Source organism: Centruroides sculpturatus, unplaced genomic scaffold (assembly GCF_000671375.1).
Source record: "Centruroides sculpturatus isolate CEXI.00-Female unplaced genomic scaffold, Cexi_2.0 scaffold286, whole genome shotgun sequence".
In the NCBI taxonomy this organism is placed as follows: Eukaryota; Metazoa; Arthropoda; class Arachnida; order Scorpiones; family Buthidae; genus Centruroides; species Centruroides sculpturatus.
In genome coordinates this window covers 238,637-259,371 of record NW_019384581.1, presented here as the reverse complement: position 1 = coordinate 259,371, position 20,735 = coordinate 238,637, and the positions used below count along the sequence as shown (strand labels likewise).

General features: G+C 27.7%; 1 protein-coding gene across 1 annotated transcript in view; it reads left to right on the top strand.

Moving 5' to 3' along the window:
* Positions 1-6,056: 6,056 nt before the first annotated feature.
* LOC111624467 (macoilin-1-like) overlaps positions 6,057-20,735 on the top strand; it is a 124,676-nt gene continuing 109,997 nt past the window's right edge. Inside the window, exon 1 of the mRNA XM_023367309.1 lies at positions 6,057-6,294. Within this exon, the coding sequence (XP_023223077.1) occupies positions 6,215-6,294 (80 nt within the window). The 5' untranslated portion in view covers positions 6,057-6,214. The remainder of the gene's footprint in view (positions 6,295-20,735) is intronic.

Genomic DNA, 20,735 nt, shown 5'->3' with positions numbered 1-20,735 from the left:
TTATTTATTTATATATTTTATATATTTATACTAAATTTAATTAAAAAATCTATTTATTTGCTTTATATGATTAAAATTAAAGCATTTATAGGTCTACAATTTTTTCGTAGTAGGACTTAACGAAGATTTTACTTAGTATTAACATTTACACTTAAAAAAAAAATAAATAAAACTCATTCCTATCTTCAAAATTAAGCTTTTTTGTCATTTTATATTAATTAAAAATATAAAAAGTTTATTGTAACAAAATCTCATAACAGATGGCGCCACACACAATTTTTAACTTTGCGCATATTTTTCTCCGGGAAAGTTATGCAACTCATTGTTTTTTTTCTGAAAATAAATAGAATCGATTTTGAATCCGTTTACAAATCGATAATTATGTAATTTGTGTAAATTTATAACGTAATTCTTATTGTATGTTAATATTGTTTAAAATAATACTTCTGAAACATATTTTTGTAAGCGACCCATTTGATTATTGCAAAATACAATTTTGAGATAATGTTTTGTAAGTTATTTTACATTTTTTTTTTTTTGGTTATAAATCAAACTCTCTTCTTACAATAAATTAATTTATGTCTGTTTTTAGTTACATAATACAATGTTTAATCGTCATCTTAAGTTAATTTGCTTTCCTTTATTACAATAATTGTTTGTTGTTTGTATAAGGTAACGTGGGCGATTCCTCCCAGGAGATCGTTCTATAAAGAATTAGCCCATATTTAGGTGTTAGGCACGTGAAGAAAACCCGGTAAACTCCACGTGACCAGGTCGTTGGCCAGGAGCGAACCCACGATCAGTGTTCGGTGGTTTTATCCACTGAGTGGACCTTTTCTTATAATATGTTTTACGGTAAAAAGATAAGTAAATATTGGAATGGAAGATAAAACATTTGTTTAAAGCCATCAGTCTGTAGAAGTGTATATTTATATATTCCTTTGAAATATACTTCAGAAATTTCGCCCTTTGTTAAATGCGAAATCATACAAGCGATGCTTTCATAATATTTATGATTAAAATTTATATAAAAATCTCTGGAGAATTTCGTTTACTTTACTTTTCTGTTACATCACTAGTTCAATATTTTATTTCTTGCATTAAAAGGAAAATGATCTAATAATATTCTCTGAACATTTTATTATTAACTATTCCTATATTGACACTTGTGTGAAATTGGATAATTCATTAAATTTTTTGTAAATGATAATTGATTATCAAATTTGTAAAATTATACTAAATTTTCTTTGTGGATAATGAAATATTTTAGCCAATTTAAAAAAAAACAGAAAAAAAAATAATCATGTGTTGTAATAATAGAAAATTCTACAGAGTTAATGAATGGTTTCACCTGTTATAACATAACCTTTAATCTGGAGTTCCGGGTCAAACAAGTTTTAATTAATAAATGGCTAAACACGGAGAGAAAAACCTCAATTAGAATGGGTTAGATCATGATCTATTTTCATAATAAATTCCAATTAAAAATTCATTTTAAAAATAGCGCTTCACTGCAATACTTTGATGGACTGTTGTAATGAAGTTTGCAGTTTGTTTTAGAGTTATCATCTGTAATTAATACCTCACTGTTTATGCAATAACATCAAAACGAAATTAATCGGAGGTAACCACAGTGTATTAAGGAATTATTTATGTTTTGACCTTTAAATGAGTACTATCAATCGATTAACAATTATGTTATGCAAGGTGTCACAATAATGATTACAAAATAAGTTCATACAATTTAATAATGAATAAAAAACTTTTAAGATGACTATAGAATTATAAATATTAATATGTACAGTTGACAACTGAGAGATACAAATTTTAATAAAATTCAATGATTAAATTCATATTCTTTAATATAATTTTAATATTTTCTATTAATTAAATTAATTTTTTTTAAATTTTAGTAGCGCTTTAAATTTCAACGATTTTCCATTATTTTTCTGTTCTTTTAGACATTCTTTAATAAACGGATTGAGCTCAATTATTTCTAAGTAATCAAAATTTTCTGTTAAAATTAATATTAATTAAAGAAATGAAAAAAAACATGGATGCGAATTTCTAGATTAAAGATTACTTTCTCCAGTAGCGTTTGATTTTCTCTTTTAGTTTTTCTTTTCTTTTTTTATATACAAAATGTTACAACATATCACATATCATTCTATTACTTGTTATTTATAAGGCTATTTGTATCTTAAAAACACTACAATACAACCATAAATCTATATGAATGCAAATTATTTTGATAATGATAAAATGTTTAATGTTTTTTTTTTTTTTAAATTTAATTAATCATAAACAGAATTACACAATAAAATGTAAAGAACATTTTTTAAAAAATGAAGAAATTTGAAACTATATGAATTTATGAAATTAATAATAATAATAAAAAAAAACAAAAATTTCCCCCTCCAAAGATAAAATACAACTTGAAAAATGACAATGATAAATGTAACATTTCAAGAAAAGAGGCAGACTAGATCTTTTATTACAAACAACACTTATTGATATTATAGTGACCACTACAATGACCTAATTATTGAGTAATATATAATACTTATAATACAATCTTGAAATTATACACTCATTATTATTTTTTATTAAGAGTTCTATATAATAAAATCACTTTAAAAGATTAAATTTCCTTACATACTGTATCTATCATAAAGTAAATTCAAAGGAAATAGATTTTTTTTTTTTCGATCACTTAAAGTACAATAGGAAAAATCGATGCACGAGCCTCGAGATAAAAATATCTTTAAAATAATAAACTTTTATCAAATTATTTAAAACTTGTACGTGTTGTAAGTTTTATATAAAAATTTCAAGAAAATTTTAAATGATTTCGATCGGGAATATCGATTATATTTGATTGCTCGGTTGTGACCTTGATAAGGGATCTATAATGATTACTTTATAGATTATTCTTTATGCGACACGTGTGCACACGTAAAAGAACACATCATTTCCTCTTCCAATATAATTCTCTATATTTAAATAAAATAAAATTACTTTTCTAGTTTTAAGCAATTAAAATTTTAGAGCGTTAGGCGGGGTAGGCGAAGAAAAACAACATAAAAAAAAAAACATAACCGATTAATTAAAGAATTACGTTGATGTAGGTTAAAATTTGCACAAAATTCGTTCTGGATTTTTATTGTGTTCTACATTAGTATCAATTTTACCATTTTAATCCATTTATCGATATAAACTAAATGACAGTGACCAAATTTAATTGTTTTAAAGTAAAAAAAAAAAATTAAGAAATTAACTAAAGGGATGCTGTCAAGGATAACGTATGGAGTTCGAGTTTAAACTATAATTTTATAAAAATTTGCATTTATATTATAATAATGTCATGTGGTTATTACTCATTTATATAATAATATCACGTAATGCTTTGGTTCGTATATATATATATATATATATGTATAGGCTATATTTTTTCCAATTCTTTATAAGAGCTAAGGAGGAGTTCAAACAAATATTAAACATTTCTGAAGAGAAAAATCGATTAAAATTCGTTTATTGTCAGTCTACTATAGCATAAACTTATATAACAGTTCAATAATAATATTGTTATACTAAGTAAAATACTATAAAAGTAGTTTTTTTATTGTTTTAAATAAAAAATAACTTTCTAAGATGTATATAATATAAATTTTTTAATAAATGTTCATATATATATTTTTTTTTAATAGAAATTAATTATTACACATTTTAAGAACATAAAAAAGACTTTTATGATGTATTAATTAATAATGTTATTAACAATCGTTTACTATTGTATTGGGTCATTTATTGTTATATAAGATACACACAATATAGTGAAATTACAAATTTCTGTACAAATGTAAAGATAGAAAATAGGATTAGATAATTTATTATAATTTAATTGTTTAAAATTATTATCTATATCTTAACTTTACTCTCATATAAAAATCTCCCTTACATTGTATTTTAGATTAAGATAAATAAATTTTAAAAAAATCTTAAATTAATTCAATATAAATGTGTTAATTAAATTCAAAACTTCATATAAAAAGCAAAAATTAAAATAAATAAAATCTGTGTATTTATAATTAAAACTCGGATAAGAGTGATAACATTTTATTGATTAAATTAATATTTAAAATATCCATTCAGAATTTATTTAAAAAATCGTTAAGAATTTCTAATCAATTATCGCAGAGAATTTAATTATTTTTATTTTTATTTTTTCCTTCTTTTTTTTTTAGGTTCCAAGTCAATTTTATTTTAACTGAAAAGAGCACTCAAGATCCTAGAATATTTCTCATGTTACGTTTTCAATTAAGAATTGTCCTTACGTAATTAAATTTTTCAGTTAGAAAATGCTTCAAAATATAACTTACAAATGAATACGAGTTGATTTATTATTATAACAAGACTTTATATATATATATTGTAATTTTCTAATAATAAATATCAACAAGACAGTTATTAATAACCCAGTTATTTAACAGATGCGGTAGTAGACTAAGCTTTTAATATGGTAATTTTATTTTTATTTTTTCCTTTTTTTTAAGCATGAATTCTTACATAAACAATTTTAAATTTCCTCCTCCCATTTGCGTTATTATTAATATTAAAATTATCAAGAAGAATATATTTCCCCGCGGAATTTAGATTTAAATAATTGGCGCGACAACGGGTAGGAAAGACTTATCAATATTTATTATTAGAATAAATAGCCGTTTTCCTGATTGTGTAAACAGTTGTAAAGATTGTAGTTATGATAATATAAAATTCAATGCAAAGATGGAGCTACTAAAATCTAGAAAAACTGGTCAGAAGAGTTCTCGATCGTGGAACAACGGATACAACCTGCTTCGACGCCCACCTGGAAATGTCAGACAGATGCTGAACCGTAGGAACATAGATTAAAAAAAAAAAAAAAAAAAGATATCTAAAATCTGGAATTATTTAAACGTTCGAATGATTTCTGTTAAAATGTTTCATACAATAATAGAAAATATATTCAAATTACATAGAGTAGTGACGAGAGGAGATCTAAAACTACGGTTAAAAGTATAGGTTTTATGGCAATTTACCATGAAAATAATTTTAAAAAAAAGTGGTATAATAATAATAATTCAGAGCCTTATAATATAAATTACAGAAGTAGGCCTTATACAGTGCTGTCTTATCCATCCACAGCGCCTAGGGCCTACGAAATTAATAATTTTCTCAATCGGATACTGTTTTAATTATAAAATACATAGTAATTATATTGTTTCGATTAAAATGAATTAAATTGCTTAGAAATTACTTAAAAACTTTAACTTAAAAATTACATTTAAGAAATTAAAAAGTGTCTAAGGCCTATGGAATGCTTAATGAGGCCTTATATTTTAATTTTTAAAGCGTAAAACTCCCGTCTATGGTAAAAAAAAAAAAACGCTGTTGTAAGTACAGGAGTTTGTGTAAGTGGAATAATATTATATTAATAATAAATTATATTACTCGAGTAAATAATTTTAAACTTAAGTACGTATATATAAATATATTTCATCGGGAGTAGAAATATTTTAGCAATATACGGTTGTAAATTGGCAAAAGTATGATGAGAATTGGAGTTAACTGCAACATTCTGCTAAAGGTTTATAAATAGTACAGCCTTTTTTACCGACTAATAAGTAAGATGTTAAGCGTTTTAATTGATGTTTTCGTACCTGATTTGGTTTCCGCACGCCATACCTTTAAATAATATTCCGTTCGTGTGTTGTTCTATTAAAAACTGCGGCTTTTAAAAATATGTTTGTATTAGTAAATTTCACATTTGGATATATTTTTAGTAACGCTCATCGAATACGAAGCGATATCAGCATTTTTATTTCGAATTATTTCGGTTTTTTTTTTTCGTTTTTTCCTTCCCCCGCACCCGCGTATCGTTAAAGCGGAGACGTAGAATCAAATACGTCATCGAATCGTATGCATACATATATATACGTATTATATAAATATTATTATTAATATTTTTCTACTTCCGCAAAAAATCCGGATTTATTTTCCGGTTCTTTTCGTGACGTCACATCCGCACGCATGCTCAATCATGATAAGGTTTATGCCCTGGAGTTGAGTTGAAAACAAAAACGTCTTCTGCTCACCGAGATACACGCGAAGAAGATATTTACGATTGCAAAGGTTACTAAAAGAAAACTGTTTTATTAAGTCGTTAACAGAGAATATGAAGAGGCGTAATGCCGAATGTGGAAAGATTAGAAGAGCCGTGAAAAGAACAAAGATTGCCGAAGGGATCTATGGAAGGTAAGCCTAATGTTTGGTAGCGGAGATGGAGATGCGAGAATCTCGTGCAGGGTCCGCGAGATGACAGAATCGCGTTGAAACTGATTTATTTTCGCGACGTAACGAAAATCCATGTGCTTGACACTTCGTCTATTTATCGTTATCGTTTTCTTTTTTTTTTTTTTTTACTTTGTTTAACTGGCAATAACCGTGAAACGTGTCCGTATCCGATTAATTATTATTCTTCTCGCGTTTTTCTTATTTTTTTTCTATATATATTTTTTTATTTAATACGTCGTTGACATTATCAATTTTCGAATTTTTAATTGGATGTCAAGGTGACTCCTGGGCTCTAACACTTACGTAAGTTTATCTTGTAAACGTATGAAAAATATCATTTAAATTATATATATACTGTATACATATATACGTGTGTGTGTGTGTGTGTATTAAAAGCAGTTTTGCGTAAGAAAAGTAAATATTTATAATGGACGAATCGAGGATTTGATTATCGAATGTAGGATTTTATTCACCGATTCAAAAATTATAAATATCAAAGTTATATATAGGAGAAATTGTCATCTGTTGTGGTAGTTGTCATACCTTTGTATGCAGTGTAAAATGTGATAGAAATTGCTGGATAGTTTTAGAAATATAGTTTGATATATTTTAAATGTCTTATAAGAAAACTGTTAAATTTTATTACTTATAAAAAAGTTATTTAAAAATTTTTTCTTCACTATAACACTTGTTATTTTATAAACAAAAAATTTAATGTTTTTTGATTGATGTAGAATTTTTATCTGAATTTTGAAATTATTTTTAATCATTAATAACATTAATTTAACACATTTTAATCATAAAAATTAAAAAAAATCGTTTAAAAGATATCTATTTGATGTGGTGACATTAGTTTGTTATTCAATTACTTTAAAATTTAAAAAAATCTATCAGTTGTACAGCCTTTATTTTTAAAATACAGTACTAATTTATGTCAAAACTACAATTATTTGGTGTTGACATAAAGTACTCAATTATAACGAACTTACATAACATCAAATAGACATAAAAGAATTTTTTCTATTAAATAAACAGCATAAATAAAAATTATCATCAAATATAGAAAATAAACTCTTATAAATTAGTAATAAGTTAAGAAACAAACTAAATGATTATTTATATTTTAATTTTTATGAAGTCTGATATGAATTTTAAGAAATAAGTAAATAAATTATTTACTTACATAATAGAGGTAATGCCATAAGGCAAGGAAAACCTTTCTCATGTATAACAATGATAATAGAACCCACTAAAAATATAAAAGAAGCAATAAATTAAGATGAATTAAAAAGATAAAAATATATTGTTAAAAACTTAATCAAACAATTTGTTCTTGTTGTTTACGTTATTTCTTTCATATATTTATTTGTTTATAATATAGCATTCACAATGGTATATGTTTTGTAAAAATATAAATTTGAAGTATACTAATAACAATAATTAAAAAATTCTTAAATATAAATTTTTAGTATATTGTTATATATAAATATATATGTATGTATATATAATTGTAGGATGAGTTGACATTTACAATATATATATTTTCTTGGTGACAAAAACTTTTCCTGTAATTACAATGACATTATACACGAAGTGCAATATTATAAATATAGATTTTATTCATATAATATAATCCATCACACAAAAAACCTTTGTAACTCCAATGATACGTGTTTACAAAACAGCGAACATTTTCAACCTCATCCAGGTCTTTCTTGTTCCATTTCACACACATTCGAATTCCTCATAACCGTAGCCTGATGAAGACCTGGATGGGGTCGAAAACGTTCGCTGTTTTGTAAACACGTATCGCTAGAGTTACAAAGGTTTTTTTGTGTGAATTACATTTCCTCCAGTATTTGCTAAGAGGTTCATTTGCTTAATTTATTTTAGTAAAGTCACCCAAGTGTACTAATTAAGACTATAGTTTGACATTATTTTATTCAATTAAAGTTATTTAAACTCACAAAGATAGTATGCCTGTACAAAAGTTAAAATTGTCATCTTCAGGTGATATTTGAAAAAAGAATACATTATGTTAAGATCAGTTTTGAATCTGCTATACTTCATTTAACCTTAAATTTATTTTTTATATCAAGAAATTAAAGTTTATTGATATAGAAATGACGATTATTTACAATTTGTATTTAAACAGAACAAAAGAAGAAATTCAGTGTTTATATGATTACAAATGTGCAAATGGAGAGATTAACATGAAACAATGAGTAAACATTTAGGATTATTGATTTATTGAATAATTATACAGAAATTAAGTTAATATAGTTTCATAATGTAAATTTTAAAAATTAAAATGGAAATTATTTGAATTTAATTCTATTGCTTTTTAATCAAATGCATTATGTCAAACTTAGATAAATTGTCACACAAAATGTAATTGTTATCAATCTTAAAAATGTCAATATTTCATTCTATGCTTTTTTCATTTAATATGGGATTAAGCATATTTTCTGTAGTTATTTTGCACATATTTTAATATTCTTTTTCAAATATTAAATTTGCTAATAATGATATTTCTACATAATAGTACAACCTAACCCTGATAGATAATTACTAAAACTTGTCAAAATTTAATGTGTTATAATTGGATTAAATTGTTGCAAAGTTTGAATTGTATGTTAGTTACTATATATTAAAAACATCAAATAATCAAAAAAGTTCAGTAAAATTAATTTTTTAGATTTTCAAAATTGTCTGAAGTTTATTTTCAGTAGAATCTGAACTCATAATGTATGGGCATGATGTTAATTGCATAAATCTGACATATTAGACAAGAGTTATAAATTTAAGTCTTTTCTTGAGACATATTTTTTATATATATTAAAAGTACAGGTAACCCCCGTATAACACGGCATTTCTATAGCACAGATTCACTCTAACACGGTTTGAGAATTGGTACCATCCCCGTATAACATCACTCTGACACTGTTCAAGAATTGGGTAAAACCCTCGTACAACATAAAATGTAATAAATTTTTACATACTTAAGTAATAATAGTTCACAAAAATTATTATTTTTGTAAACTATTAATTAATTTAATTAATACTTAAGTATGTAAATTTTCTTTTCTCGCCTTCTGCCGATACACATGGTCCTTCTCAAAACTTGTTTCAATGTTGCCAGATCTTGACGTTTCTGCTTCTGATGTTGCCGAATGTTTTTCCCTTATTCCATACTTGCTTTATTCTTCATAAGTGCTTAGCACCATATAAGGAAATTTATAAAGATCTTTTAACTAGAAGCAAACAATCTAAAATTACATACTTTTTGCAAAAGGTAGAGCATGGATCTGAAGATAATGCAGAAAAATGCTCAGAGGATAAGGATAACTTGCCAAAAAGAAAACGCTCTCGGTTAATAGTGCTTTTAGTGATGACAAAGAAAACATTGTTTAATTTATATTAATATGTATCACTTGAGAAAATTTTAATAAAGATATTTATCTCAATTATGAAAATATAATAGCATGTTTTTTAATTTTTGGAACCTAACCCTCCTTTTCGTTCTAGTTCTTTGTTTCGTATAACACGGATTCACATAACACGGCAATTTTTTGGAACGTAACTACCGTGTTATACGGGGGTTACCTGTAAATTAATTTAAATTTAATAATTAGAGTTTTTTTTAAGATGATTCAAAAACTATAATCATTAGTTTTAATTATCCTGAATATGGATGGCAATATTTTTGCAAAATACTGTAAAAAGTTTTATTCATTTTACCAAATAAGAAAAACTAACAAATAATGAATGAACTAAGTTATGGGTTAAAAACAGCTTGAATACATCTGCTATGATACACAAAATAGCTTAAATGTACATATTTATTATATAGAAATTTGAAAATGAAATTGGTACCTACTAATTTAAAATACTAATTTAACTAAATTTAATTACTAAATTAATTTTTTTTTTTGCATAGACAATTTTTGTTTCTACATAGATCAACTAATCAAAATTTCATCTCTGTAATAGACAAATCCAGTTCTGTCATAAGAAATTAGAGATTGACTTAAGTTGTATTATAAGTGAACTATTTTGAAATAATCATTGTGTTGTAATTTTATATTTAGTATTTCCATTAATTTGTTATTTAGCTAACATATTTTAAAATTTATTAGAATGTCTTTTAGAATGATTTGATTTTATATCATTTTAATACATTTCTTCATTTGAACTTTTTGTATGGATCTGAAGATATGATTCATTTTGAAAAATGTTTTATCACAATGAAATGATGACTCCTTAAATGCTGTTCTTGAATTTCTCAACCCATTGAGAATGCTGTTGGTTGGTATCAGGATCATAAGTGAAACATCAATTCTTATCTCCTGTAATGATTTTGTCAGACATTTTTCTCTGAATCTGCCATTGCAATGATGGCCTGATAAAATGTGACTTCATTCTTTCTTTGCTCAGCTATTAAGACATGTGAAACAAAATTAACCCACATCTTTCTCTTTCTCCAATTTTTACTCAAAATGTGAAAAACAATGGTTTTGGAAATGTTCAGTTTCAGTTATCATTCATGATGATGATTGACAATTATTCTTAATCAACTCAATGACAGTGGCAATGTTTCCTTTTGTTTGAGTCAATATGGTATGGACATGTCTATACTCATATTTTGTCTATCATGAATACCAGCTGAAGACATTAGACTGATTCAGAACCTCATTATCATACACATCTTTTACCATTTTAGGCTTTTTGTAGTAGAAAAACTCATTTTAAAACAAAATTTAGTTGTAGTTTACTTTTTGAATCAGTGACATAGCAACAGAAATAATTTACACTAGATGTTATAACTTGCATGTTTCAGATTGTATATTAGTGAAATTCTGAAAATGAACAGACAACAGTTGCTATCACTTAATTAGTACAATGTTCAATATATCACTACACTACTGTTTTGGAAAATTAAGTCCTAAAACTTATGGATTGCACTGTGTATTTCTCATAAATCATGTTGTAATAGAAACTTTTTAACAAATATATATGAAAAGTAGGATGTTCCATTTTAATCAATACATGCAAATATCTGGAGAAATTTGCATCCTATGAAAAAATGTTACAGATAAAATTTGTACTGTTTAAAGGGGGCCACAAGATAGTGTGCTATTGGTTTCCCTCATAAGTGGTGCTATTATAAAATATTAATTAATTTCAATTTTCAAAATGGAAACATCCATTTTTTATTCCATATTCGAACTCTACCCATAAAAATATAAAGGTTTATCTAAAAAATTTTTTTCTAAAAATGAAATTATCAGAAGGTTTAAAGTTAAGAGCTGATATTTAGTCATCTTGTCTGGTACACTGTAATATTCTTAAAATTTAGTATTAGGTGGGAATAAAATTTAGAAAAAATTGTTTAGTATAAAGAGAATTTGTGTGCATGTTTCTCAAAGATGATGCTTGTCTAAGTAATTTGAAGACTTACATAAAAAGTTCTGGGAAATTTATTTGTGATCACTCTCAGGGAAAATTGAAAGTTGTCACATTGTTTCAAGGTAGTACTTTGACATAATTGGAGGCAGTGGATTCACCTAAATGGTGTGGCAGTGCAGTATTTTTGTGAAAGCTATGTACTATTTTTTCAGTAAATTCTGTATTTTAAAAGAAGGATAAATTTATAAGTACATAAATTTAGTATATCAATAATTATATATATTTAATTAATTAATTTACAGTTATTTAACTTGTTTATATTTTTAAAACTATAAATAATAATAATAATAAGAGAAATGCTGTTTTACAACAATGTATGTTAAATTCACAAATTGTAAATAATTCTGTGAACAAACTAAAAATAAAAAGATCTGGAAATTTATGTATTTCTTTGACTGATGTAAATTACTAGAAAGACTTTATTTCCCTTACTTTCAGTTATATTTATCTTGTATGTCAATACTTTGTTTTTGTGCTTTCTTTTCAATGCTGATTTCAGTTTTTAAAATAGGCATGAAATTTGTTGGACTTATTTTTGGAGAGATGACTAATCTGCATATCCCTTGGGTTTTTTTTTTGTGAAAACTTCAGATGGATAAAACTTCCTGCTCAGTATTATAGTATTATAAAATGAATATCAGTAGCAAATTATAGATAATTCATTTGAATTTTATAATAATACAATTATAAAAATTTTCAGAGTTTTTAATTACAATAATAATTTTGAGGAAAATTTGGGTGAATATAGGTGAATGCAGAAAAAATAATTATAAAAATCATACAAATTTGTTAGAGTGGGGAAAAAAAATTATGAAAGTTAAGCCATGATTAACTTTGTAAACTAATCCTTGGATAAAAGGAAAAATAGTGTTTTATTTTCTTGTGATGAAATAGTCCAATAAAAAATAATGTTAATAATAAAAAATGCTTTTTTCCACTTAACATAAATAATATCATTTTACATTATTGTACTATTAAAAATTTAAGACTTACTTTTGTAAATGGAGCATGAAAAGAAATATTGAATATAAAAAAATACAGTAGGCTTTTGATTTAACAGACTTGTTGGGGGGATAGGTGTCCATTATTGCTAAAAATCCATTAAATTGAATCTGCTTTAAATACATATATTAATAACAAATTTTTAATGCACAGGATGTATTAAAATGTTGTTATAATTTATAAGTATGAATAAAGTATTATTATAATGTATATTGAATAATTTATACCCATTGACTCGCTAACCTAACTTTTTAGTGTGCTCTATCTGCAAATATTAAAAAAAACTTTCCTTTAGGACAGAAATTTTGTTTGTTAAATCGACAGTCTACTGTATTATAATTGAGTTATTTTTAAAAAATAAACTTTAAAATTATAAATAATGTAATATAAGAAAATATTAAAGAAAAAAATGTGCTGTTTTAGAAATAACAGTTTTTTAGTGGATAAAATTACATATTTATTACAGAAAATTATATAGAATGGTGATATATTATTATTAAATAATAAAGTTTAAAATTTGAAGATTTTTTTTTTGTATTAAAATTCCAATATATTTTAAGAATGAAATGGATGAGAGAGAAAAAATTTAAAGAATAATTTCACTTTTAAAAAACTGGTTATATGTAATGAAATAACCCACAAAATTATTTAATAATATGATTAAGTAATCTAACATATTTAAATAATTTAAGTTGTCCTGTTCAGTATTCATTTATATCTGATGTTCATGGATAACAGATGAAAACATTCATATTATTAAATAATTTTACTTGCTTTAGGTGTTTTGTGGGTTATTTCATTAAAGAGTAGTTTTCCTTAGAATATTTCAGAAAAGTTACAAAATATTTAACATAATGATTTAATACTTTAGAAGTAAATTAAGTTTATTATACTAATCTAGCAAACAAGTCTTTTATTGTAATGAATCAAAATACATGGTGATAATAATTAAAGTACATTAGAACTCTGATTATCCAAACACCAATCAACCAAATGCCCAATCATCCAAATCACCTCTTACTCTGCTTTCCCACTGATGTCACACTGCAATTCTTTTTTGTCATAAAACTGCATGATCAGTGATGTCTATTTGCTATGATAGATCCAAATGATCATTAGGATGATACTTGCACATTGATGAATAAATAAATACAGTGTGTGTACAATACTATGCCATTATCTTGTAATTTCATTCTTTGCATGTTAATCCATTTATCTGAACTTTTGATTATCCAAATCGCCTGCATAATGAATCAATTCAGATAATCAGAGTTTACTGTATTCTTAACACTGTCTGGAGAGGTATGTAGCAGTCTAAATAGAAGCAAGTTTTGTATGTTGATGTTTGATATGTGGAATAGATTTATTTTCAGGGGAAAATTTTGTTTAAAAACTTGTCCCTATAAGATTTGTGATGCTGTGAGTAATGAAAAACCTGCAATACTTGTAAGAAGCAGTGGAAAACATTACAGCAACACAAAGAAACATGTGTTTAAAATGTTTTATTGTTGTGAGTACTTATATTGAGTGTATAATGGGGAGATAAGTCTTTTAACAACCAATACTGCTCTGTGGCATTCATTCTGAAGTTGTAAAATCTGAAATCAATGAACAGTGTATTCAATTAGTTTCTGAGTGTAATGACTCCATTTGTTTTCAGAAGAAAATGTAAATACTACAAATTTTAGGAGTCAAAATTTTATTGGTAAACTGTTTTTTAGGACCTTTGTCCCATTTGTCAAGCTCAAATACACTATTTGAAAAATGGAAAGATGTTTTCAATTAAAAAAGGTTGTTATATCTTTTAAAAACTATTCACAGATTTCAAGCTCCTTAAAATACTCGGTGAAAAATATTAGATGTTCTCATTCAATTTTCCATTTTTTGGATATTTGGGTCTGATGATAGGTTTTTTCAGAGAACCCTGAATAATGTTTTATCAATAAAGCCATAAAATTTGTAGCATTTATGTTTTCTTCTGAGTGTTTTTAATGATCAAATGTAACTGATTTTCCATTATTCCATTATTCTTCTTATATGAAGTGTGATGCTGTTTTTCAAGGTTACCAGGTTAGTGGACACAAGTCCACACAACTAGGTGACACAAGAATTAAGATCAAGAGAATGAGGTGGCCATAATATGAGAAATGCATAACTAATCACTCTGTTCTAGGAAATGTCAAAGCAACTGTTGTACACACCATTCAGTATATGGAGGTACCCCATAATGCATTAAAATGGGTGATGCAAAACATTGTTGCTGCTGCAGTTGTGGGATAACAAAGCTGTTCAACATCTCTTAGTACTTTTAGATTTTAACAGCAGATCATAAGGCTCTTAGGATTAACTTCATCAAATAACAATGGACCAAGAATAAATGCATTGTAAAATCACATAGCACTTTTTTAGATGAATGCAGAGGAATCTGTTGATATGCATGTGGATGTTGCAAGACTTAAATGCAACAGTTATGGTTGTTTACTGTTCCAGTGAGGTAAAAAATATACCTCTTAAAAATGATAAAATGACAAGATCTTTCATAGTCAAGCATCATCCACTTTCATTCTAGCAAAAAAGTTAAATGCATAGGTCTGACAACTTTCCAAGACCACCAAGCAACTGTTGGATATAGCTGATCTTGTACAGGAAAAAATGCAACACATTTATCAATAGTAGGATGGAGAAATCACTGGCGTTATATGTGCTTTCATTGGAAGTACTTTTTATGATCCTAATGTCGTCGTCATCAGGAGAATACAGAAATTTAATAAAAACAAACAGAAATAATTTGATGAAGAGCAGAACACATATAATTCAAAATTAAAACTTTTGACAAGACCATTAGGATCAAGCAACAAATATTCAAATGTGTTCGAAATTAAATGAGTAGTAAGTTACATAATATGCAAAATGGCGCATGCGTGGATCTAGGCTCACGTTATATGTATGATGGAGGATAATGTTAGTTGTTTAACCACTTTTACAGGGGGCAGGTCAAGGGTGTGAGTGTTGCATATATCCAAGATATTAGTAAGAAGAGACTCCCATATAAAAATGAGTTTGTGATTTTTGCAGCTCTTGAGCATAATTGTTTGGGACCATAGTGGGTTATAACCCTGCTCAAGTACCTTTTTTGTAAGTGTGCCTTTCCTTCACAACATCCTCTTGGTGTTCTGCTAGGTGGCTAGCAAGCATTCTTGTTGTGGCCCCAATGTATCTTGTGTTTACTCCTATAGCAAGATTCTCCAATGGTACAGCATACACCCCGACTTCTCGAGAGTAGAAAACTTTGACCCCATCATTGCAAATGAGCTTGCGTAGATTTGGAAATGGTGATAGTGCAGGACAAGGTTATGCTGTTTAAAAATATGGCAAATATGTATAGAAAGGGGTCCAAGGTATGGCAACGATGTTTGGACCACAAATACCTTTATCAATACATTTATCAATACCTTCCAATAAAATACAGGTAACTACAAAGACATTGGACATGCACTGCTGCAACAGTTATCTACATTATTCATTGAATATTTCATAAAAGGCTATAATGATATCTTTCACTATTTGTGCTGTGAAAGATTTATGCCCTTGATCTGATTCTACATGAGATATCCAGTTTCTCCAAACTGAGTGATCATTCAGCAGAACATACGCTGTCAATAGATTTCAGTACAATGTTTTAAGGCTTCAAAACTCTTAAAGCACTCACAATATTGCTATTGTTTAATAGAAATTTAGGGTTAATTATGCTTATGATGTGGCATTGCAAGTGGCAAAAACATTCCTGTAGTGGTGCATTTTAGAACTAAATTTTTCCTCTGTAAAAATCTCTTCCCTATGTTCTGAAATGTCAGTATATAAAATTTAGTTGCATTAGAACTGCTGGGTGATATCCCCTCTAGATAGCATTGAATAGGGATACTTTAATTATGATCACCCTGTACTTTATTGGGCTGCAGTTTGAAAATATTATAGACCTATAAATTCCCACTGTCGTTTGTCTGTCTGTCTTTCCTTAATCTCAAGAACAGTATTAGATAAATGAAATTCAAGACCAGATATGAGAAACTTAGGGGCAGGAGGCCTTGATTAACTATATATGAACTTCTGGTACAAACCAGAAGTTCATATATAGTTAATCAAGGCCTATGTTATTGTAATTCAAAAATTTTCCCCTGGAAGGAGTTAGATACATGACTGGCATGATTGCATTGCTAACAGAAAAGTTTGATGTACAGGGGCAAGACACTACAGTACTAATTTGAGTTGGAGAGCATCATTTTCGATACAAAGGAAGTTAAAGTGACAATGTTTTCTCTGATGCAACTGAGCACACCTAATGAAATGTAGGTCTAGAGGTCAAAAATAAAAACAGCATTGTGTATGTCTAACTGAAAATAGACATGAAAAACAAACAAAACACAAGAGCAAAGCAATTAATGATTGTTTTATTCTTGGATCATCTCTCCATGTCATCAAGTTTAAGGATCGTGTCCCCCATGGCCAGCAGATACAGTACACGGATTTCCTCTTCTGTGTCTAACAAGTACATACAGTGATCACTTCTTTCTGGCTCTGCCTCAATTCTATCATGATATGACAAAGTCATGCAATGTCCTAGTACAAAGTATTTTTTTTTTTCTCATTCTTTTGTTTTAATAAAATTATAAATTTTGAAAAAGAATAACTCCAATTAAATGTGATTAAAAATTAAGAATTAAAACTAATTTCAAATCATTGAAACATTCTAATTTTCTTTAATTATTTATATTGGCATGCTGATGTTTTGTTTATTTTGAAGATTGTTTGTGTAATGTATAATAGAAACATTCATGTTTTGTAATTTGACACTCTGCAAAAATTTATAAGTTTTATTTACTAAAATTTAAAGGTCTACAATTTTTTCAAATTGCACTATAAATTCTCACTGTCGTCTGCCTGTCTATCTTTTGTTAATCTTGAGAATGGAATTAGAAATATGAAATCTGAGACCAGATATAGAAACCTTACAGGCAGGAGGCCTCGATTTAACTATATATGAATTTCCAATGCAAACCGGAAGTCATGTTATTTCAATTCACAACTTTTTCCCTGAAAGCAGTTAATAGATGACCAGCATGACTCTATTGTTAAAGGAAAAGTATGATGTCACAATAAATAACTGCTTGTTTTAATAATAATCTCTTCTCTTCAATTGTATACTAGTAAGGTAACTATGCAGAAATTATTGTAAAATAAACTCAAAATATATGATGATCTAAAGATTATTGTAAATTAAAATAATTTTGATTGTAGAAGCTGTTAGATGGTCAGTTAAGATATCTTCACAAATTATTTTATGAGCTTGGTCTCATAGAACATATGATCTTTCAAAAAGAGAGTAGGAAAGATCATTATGCTCCAAGAAAGGGGAAGGAAGTTGGTGAGTTAGTTTGAAAGAACCTAATGTTCTTTCAAACTAAGCAGTACAGTTATAATTTTAGTGCAAGACTATTTCTTCAGAAGAATCACAGTAGCAACATATAATTACTATGTAAATGCTTTTGTAAGTGACAAATTATTATAGTACCAATATGAAAGCAAATCTGATTTATATTGAAATAATAAATTCTTTGATATGCTAAGAAGGTGTGTGCAAGAGAAAAAATAGGTGTATAAAGCATTGTCATCATCATTTATTTGTAAAAGATGTTGCAAATAAGGAGATAAATTTTATTCAGGATTTTATTATATATATATATATATATACCATATATTCTATTTATAAGATTGCTAACAAAATTTTTTTGAATTTCTCTGTCCTGGACAAGCTTGTGTATCTGTTGCAGTGTTAAATCTGTGATTTTACTAATACATCTACTTATGTTGGAAAAATTGGAATCTTGTTTGTACTCTTTTTCTTTTGCAATTGAGTGGTTTGTATAGTGCAAGAGATTGGAAAAATGGGGAGGGCAGATGTCTTAAATTGTGTCCAAGCCATTTCAGTTGGATACTGTAAATCTATTCAATCATTGGTATTTCATTTCAGGATGAAAGTATGATGCTGTTTGGTATGTGATCATTAGTGTGGTCCATGCTTTAATAGCAAAAAAAATTTTTTCAAGTGGAAGTCATGCCACCCCCTTGTTTTTTTACACCTACCATTCCTATTATGTGTTCAAAATTTCACTCCCTTATCTTATATATAAGGGGGTGCTCATTGACTTTGAATTTTATGAAAAAATCCTTAAAAAGAACTAGTCAGGATATTAAGTAAAAAATGTAAATTATGTATCAAAAGTAAGTTTTTTTTTTATTTAAATATAGTATTTAAACACACACAAAATGTTATAAACAAAGCATTATTAAAATAATATTAATTACAGTTCTTTTTTTCTCAACCTAAAACTAAGTTTGTTAGCACTTTTTTGGATATTTCAGTAGAAACGATCTTTCTGCTCTGTTCAATGACATGAAGTAAAAATTGTTTTTCTTCCTTATTCTTAGTGAGTATCATATAGTAATCTTCAAATAGTTTTACACCCCTCTCCACAGTGTCGTTAACCACATGCAAATTTCTTATGCAACTTTTACCTTGAAGGTAATCAACATTGTTACCCCAAGTCTCAGGAGGTAATTGCAAGAAAGAGTCCTTGATGGTAAAGCAACCACAAAATCATCTTGCTTATCTTTTAAAGTGCCATCAGCACTAGAAGTGCTACTGAAACTGAAATCAAGTTCTAGTTCTTGACTTGACACTACCGAAGTTGAAGCATTACTTTTAGTGGCCTTTTCTCTTAATTCTTTAGCTCTTTGTTTTAGTTTTAGAGAACATTCTTTGGTCTTTTCCAGCTTCTTGTCAATCAATGTCTTACGCTCACCTCTTTGATCAATGAGAAACTCTGTCTTCCGCAATTTTGATTGAGTTCATGGTGTATAAATGGGCAATATCAAAAAGTTTGTCTAGCTCTTCTGTAAATAAATGTTCTCTATTTTTCTGTGCTTCTGAATTTCTTGTTTTATTTTTCTTTAAAAGCAACCATTTCTTATGAATTTTTATAAGTTTTTCAACGCAGTGATTTGGTTGTCTGGTCGGAATACCAGATTTGCTCCACACCTCTATGACTTATTGAATGAGCATATGCGCAGAATCTTTCACATTTTTTGATTCATTTAATGTGTGGTGATAATGAAGTAGAACTTGCCGAAGAGTTGGAAGTTGGTTAATCCTTACCAATGGCTCCAGATTCCAACATCCAAGTAGAAAAATGTTGTCTTTTTTTTGAGTTGATGAACTCATTTTAATGCATTGATTCACTCACAGTCTAGTAAATAAGTACCAAAGTTTTTTACATTTGTTTATAAAATTCTTTAACAGTTGTATTTAAAATTAGATTTGATTAATTTAACACATGAAACTGACCTGTAACAAAAAATCAAGATTAAGCATATTTCACAAAAATTTCAAAAACAGTACTCGCTTGAGCACCCTCTTCCGCTAAAGCTAGCCAACTGAAATTATACAATGTTACATGGATACATGTGTGGGGGCCGAGGGGGGGAGAAATAAAAAACTCGACTCTCGACGAACGATAATAGGCGATATATATCGTCATCGTCTCCCTTGCCATTTGGATTGCCGAGCGGTAACAATCAACGACATGTGGAAGCAGTTGAGTCAGAGATAGATGCTTCGTTTACAAACAACACAACCGTTTATTAAACACAAAGGAAGCTTACAAGATTTCCACGATCTTGGAAGTTCTGTGGCGGCTGTGGGCTCTGGGTCTTCCTCTCCTTTCCAAGACAGTCCCATTTTGAAGGAGTGTCCCTTGTTCGCGAAGGAACCATTCCATCACGTCTCGATGACTCCAGGACGATGCGGTCGACTTCCGTTGATGGAAAGATGTCGATCCGAGGTCGGGAGATGGAGACGAAGATGGGTGCGAGAC